Source organism: Nilaparvata lugens, chromosome 6 (assembly GCF_014356525.2).
Source record: "Nilaparvata lugens isolate BPH chromosome 6, ASM1435652v1, whole genome shotgun sequence".
NCBI classification, from domain to species: Eukaryota; Metazoa; Arthropoda; class Insecta; order Hemiptera; family Delphacidae; genus Nilaparvata; species Nilaparvata lugens.
This window is the reverse complement of record NC_052509.1, coordinates 10,271,270-10,277,269: the sequence shown is the minus strand read 5'-3', so window position 1 is coordinate 10,277,269 and position 6,000 is coordinate 10,271,270. Positions and strand designations below refer to the sequence as shown.

At 28.9% G+C, this 6,000-nt stretch overlaps 1 protein-coding gene across 1 annotated transcript in view; it reads left to right on the top strand.

Moving 5' to 3' along the window:
• Nucleotides 1-5,291: 5,291 nt before the first annotated feature.
• The window catches only part of LOC120348856 (apolipophorins-like), a gene marked incomplete at both ends in the record, with an annotated part of 34,766 nt that continues 34,057 nt past the window's right edge, over nt 5,292-6,000 (top strand). Inside the window, 1 exon segment of the mRNA XM_039430076.1 lies at nt 5,292-5,318. Within this exon segment, the coding sequence (XP_039286010.1) occupies nt 5,292-5,318 (27 nt within the window).

Below are 6,000 nucleotides of genomic sequence, written 5' to 3'. Positions count from 1 at the left end.
AATAGAGAGAAAAATGCAGTTATATGATCATGACTATTATTCTACCAATCCATCCAATTGTTATTAGTATCGCATTGTGTGAAAGGATACAGGGAGTACTTTAAACATTGGAGATGTAACATCATAGACAAAATAGTGAAGAAAAGTTACCATCTTTCTTGATAATAATTCATATGAAATAGTATGATTTCAATTACAGTATATTAAAGTTTGATTTTGGGTATGGGATTTCAATTTAGACTAGAGTTGCTTGAATCTGGTCTAATTTCGTACTATATAAAAAGTCTGGAGTGAAAGGTGGAAGGATTGATCATTTTTTATTGAAGAATAACAAAATTTTTTAATGGACATTATTGTTTGAAGGATTCTTAAGAAGGATTCTTTCTAATAAAGAAAGTAGTCCTGAATAATACATTTCATGAAGGGTTCTTATAGATAAATAATGGATAAGCAGGCCTCTTTTATGTCATTAAAATAATTTATTATAATTGAATATGGAATACTTTATTTGTTTATTTTATTCTAATAATATCCGTCATATCATGCGATGAATCACAAGGAAATGCAAGTTGGAAAATTTTGAAATTGTGAAATTAGAAAATACATTCTCTATTGAATCACACAATATTCCAATCTTGACTATGAAGCCTCAAAATACTTCGAAAGTAACAGATAATTACTCATTCAAATCTGCTATAGTTTGAGTCACAGGCTAAAAAACCTCTATAGGGGAATTAAGAAAATTATATTTAGCTATATTTAGAATATTTAGGGAAAATTCAATTTTATTTTCCATGTTATGCATCGTATATAATAAAATGTCGTATATATAAAACAAAGGTCATAGATATTTAATCGAACAGTACACATTATAAATACATTACATAACATTAATATGAAATAATTAGTGAACTGTTCATAATTTTGTTTTGTCTACTATCATACCTAATATGTTTTACTACGTCAACCAGAAAATTCTACCTCAAATTCTGTTGAATATTATTGGACTCTCAATTGATGAGAAGGTGAAAATAATAGCATTTTTGAATTCTATACTTCCTTTATACGTCAGGGCCAAGCCATGCGAAGTGTTTTTTCAGGCGTTTTCAGACGTGTCGGCAGGGAATCAGCTGATAATCAAGCAATCGGAGAGATTCCTGCCCTGCCGACTCATCTGACTGAACACGCCTGAAAACCCCCTTCATGTGGATTGGCCCCAATACTTTCAATAAACATTAGAAGATATTGAATCCAACATTTCTCTTGGCTTCACAAATTATTTTGAAACCTGGTTTTTCATATAGGAACATCTATTTTATTAGGCTACCAAAATATTTATTACTCAAATTAGAGCTCAGTTGCACAAAAGCCTGTTGAATTTTAATCTGAAAATTTGAAACCTGGTTTTTCATATCGGAACATCTATTTTATTAGGCTACTAAAACATTTAATGGTTGAATATTTTAAAAACTCAAATTACGACCCATTTGTATAGAAGCCTGTTAAATTTTAATCATGATTGCATTCCACGAGAACTAGTCTGAGAAGACTTATTCTTTTTAAAAATGCCTTGGTTCTTGTAGTATTTTATAATGGTTAAAATTTAACAGGCTATTGTGTAACCGGGCCTGTTAATAGTTTATAGAAACCGGAATTATCAAAAAATATGCTAGCAATTCGTTACCCCTTATTAAAATCTAATTAATCCTTTGAAGATTTCTTATCTTCCTGTTGAAACTAGATTCTACCAACCAATAGGCTACCTCTCTTATTAAACAGTCAAATCTTTTGACTAGAATAGAACAGGGTCTCTTGATAGTTAATAGGAACCGGACTTATGAAGAGAAATTCTAGTGACTCCTTACTTCTTATTTGAATCTAATTAATCCTTTAAAGCTTTCTTATTTTCCTGTTTAAACCAGATTCTTCCAGCCAATTGACTACCTCTCTTATTAAACTGTCAAATCTATTTGAACATGAACAATATATCTTCAATATTAATTTTTGAATAGGAAAGTTTAAGCATTATCTTCAGTTTCATAAATATCTTCCACATTTGACCAGTAATTGTTTGTTCTCGTTGGATGAAAGTCTAATGCACCATAGCCTTTGTTCATTTTATCAGAGCACAAATAGATTTCATTAAGTAATGAGGTCTAAAGAGCAATTGATAGGATATCAACGTTTTTATGGCAGCTTTTCAATTGATTTATCTTTGAATTTCTTTGTCTGTATCTTTTAATATTGATGATATGTGTTGAATACTTGCTTAAACAATATTATCACTTAATTATGACATAGCCTTGAAATGAATAAGCAGCAAATATCTGTTAATTAATTTTTAATAATAGATAATTGGGTTATTCGTTGAAATTCAATGGTTAATTGTTGCAAAACTGGATGAGTTTATATGATCTATTGTAATTGATTTTTATGGAAGAGTTCAATAAACAGGAATTTACTGGTTACTTCCTCTTATTACAAATTTATTTAATTATTATTAAACGAAAATCCCAATTAAATGCTGTAAATCACCCCGAAGACTTCTGCTACTGCAAATATTGACAACAGGGTAAACAGCTAGATGCAAATTCGATGAGCGCTACTATTCAAAAAATTATTTGTCAGTCCGGAAATAATTAAAAAGCATTTGAACAAATACAACTTCCAATTTTTTTCCATCTGTACAAATCTATTTATTATTTTTGTAGCCATTCCTTCCAATTTCACTCTTTCACAATAGACTGGTCTTCAATTTTATGATTCCATGTTTTTGTTGAGAGGTTTTTTGAAAATCCTTCGTAAATTAAATATAGGTAAAGCTATCAAGATGCTATTTTTTCATATATTTTCCTTTTTGTTAGAGTTTCAACAAATTTAACAGAAAATATCAAATCAAACATCCATATCACTAAAATGCTTATCAGATTAAAAATGTGGAAGAATTATTTCATTTGTTTATATTCAACCATAGAATAAATATACCGTTGAAGATACTTGTTCTATTTGTCTCTAATAGGTACTCCAACATAATACCAAGTCTTTAATAAAAGAAAGACACGACATCATGCTCTGTTTATTAAAAAAAACTATCAATGATTTATATTTATTTTTCTTTATATAACATATTTCCAATATTGTAATAGTTAAGTGAAAATAATATTAAGGTAGAATTCTGCAGATTTTTTTATTTTACAGTTATTATAGATAGGAATTCTTCCCCCACACACGGACCAATAGTCTATGTGAGGGAATATTTATTTCCTGAAAATATTTATTATTGAATTGTAATGTAAATGTTTTATTGATGTATTTTTTGATGGAAATAAATTGAATTGAATACAAACGGGAAAATACAATAAATCTATGTATTTTGCTATATAAAACATTCAATTTATCTCTTTATAAAATTGGGTACCTACTCAATAGTACTCAGAATCATTATAGATTTGAATATTCATTATTCAGTTAAATAATTGAAACGATTAGCTCCGTGGTTGCGCTGTCATCTTATCGCTTAGATAAGTTAAGAGACATTCGTCTGATACTCCTGTCGGATGGGTGACCACTTGAAGAGTGACTCCACTAAATATCAATTATAATTTGAGAATCACTTTCTGGTGTTTTGGTACTCACTTTCTTATGCTACTATAGGCGCATACCAGTTAGACAAGACATGATCAGACACGTTTAGTCACAATACTTCACATAGCTGCTTGTGACACAACTCACACTGACAAGGCATAGCAATTAGACATGTCTTCATAAGCAACTTTGTGAAGTATTGTGACTAAACGTGACTAACCGGTGTACGCCCAGCCTGTATCTCATTTCTCATCATAACCCTTCCTATTATCATATCATTATTTGGTTTTACCCTCTGAGAGAATAATTCACTCATATCTATGAAGGGATGGTACCTCAGTTAGCAATAGTACATGATATAGTAGCTGGAAGGTGAATAATTATTTGCTGTTATTTATTAAGATGTTTAAAAAAACAGCTTAGTATTTAGATGAATTTATTGAAAAAGAGAAATTTCTCTCCAGAGAATATTTTTTAAAATCCGGCTGTTACCAACCAGCTTTACCAATAACCGGTTGTTACCAAAAATCTCTAATAACATCACTCAAATATTTTAAAACAACTGATAAATTGTTTATTTTTATTAGAAATAATATTGTTGTTCTCAGTAAATCCAGTTGAAAACAAAACTTATCTGAAAATATCTAGATTGTGCTAGATTACAATGTATCAAAGGTTGTTTACCACAACATATTCTGTAATGTATCTATTGCGTCACAATATTATATTACTTTCAATCTCATCATAATTTATTGACTAAAATATGTATAAAAAACGAAAAAGTAGAACATCTTAATTTTTTAAAGTTACAACGTAATTGAAAATCCCATACAGCCAAAATGAGCTCACTCAAAGTCCCAAAAAATATTGACTAATCATTCAGCCTTGACTTGCTTAATGAGGCTATCAACTTTTCTGATCGATTATCTATTTTTTCCTCCACTTCTTTTAGAATTTTGTAAGAAAATCGGCTATTTAGATGGGTTTCTTTGCGTAGTTCAATCTGAAAATGCTAGTGAAATCTGAAAAAAAACCTGAGAAACCTAGATAATCTAAGTTCAAATGGCAGTGCATCAATATTATCACTATCTCTAATGCAAGACATGCGATTTGAACTATCAGTTTTTCTAATTTTATACATTTATTGAAAAACTTCAGACGTTGGCGCGATATTTCATGAGATCATAATAATTATTCTTATCTGTGGAATAATTTTTTGTGCTTTGATTTGTAATAGAATCTATTCATGTTCCACTAGAATGAGAAAATACAACTTTTTATGATTCATCAGAACATAGAAGCATTTTCTCTTGTGGAATAAAAAGTCACACAAGAAATCAAAGAATTGTCTATATTTTAATATCATATATTTCAATAAATTAATATGGATTTCCAATTTTTTATACTAAAATTTGAATAAGTTACTTGAAATGAGTTATTTAATGATAAATCTTGTATCTGATGAGCAATATCTAAGTTTTATATAGGTTTGATATCATTATTCAGACTTGTATGTAGTATTGATGCCTTTTAATGTCATGTTTATGTTGAAATTCCTCTCTGATCTTTCAACTACATGTTACCTCATAGTTGATAATTATAATGTAACTGATACAAAGTTACATTTGTGATTTGTTGAGTGAACTTTTCATTTATTTATTTATAGAATTTGACATTTCATTAATTTATTTCTCTTTCGTTTTCAGATAAGTGTCGCTCTGGTTGCCAAGGAGGTGAGTAAAATTGATGAAATATTCTAAAAAAAACTAACTCAGAATAGTTGATAACCTGATAATAAGTACAGAAGTTCCAGATTGCAAAATTAATTTTGTAATTTATAAATTCGCAATTCACATTATTTGAAGGAGGTATTTGAGAATTTCTTCGAGATAATCTAGAATTCCCAGATTACAAAATTACTTTTGTAAATTTCCAATTCACATTATTTGAAGGAGGTATTCAACAATATTTCTTCAAGATAATCTATTATTATCCAGCTGGATAGCTCTTGTGGTCATGAAGGTCTCATGCTTGATCATCATGTTTTATAGAGCAGTTTCATTTTCATGTATGAAAGTTTCATTTATGAACCAATAAATTTGAAAAAAATATCAAACAATTTCATAGTTTCTTTTCAAAGTTTTGAGTTTTCTTAATATTTGTGATTGATTTAATTCAATTGAGAAGTATTTTTTCAATTTAAAAATGATTTTTGTGTGTTTTGAATAGTAAATTGAGTGTGTAATTGAAGAATGTTGAGGTGACACATAACCTAGCTACATTGGACTGTTGTAAAAATTAGAATTGGAACCGTTTTGGGCTTATAAGCCTGTGGTACTTTTCTGTAAGTTGTGTAATTCTGAATGAATAAATAATATTTCAGTTTGGTACAGCATTTACAATCAAAATTTCTTG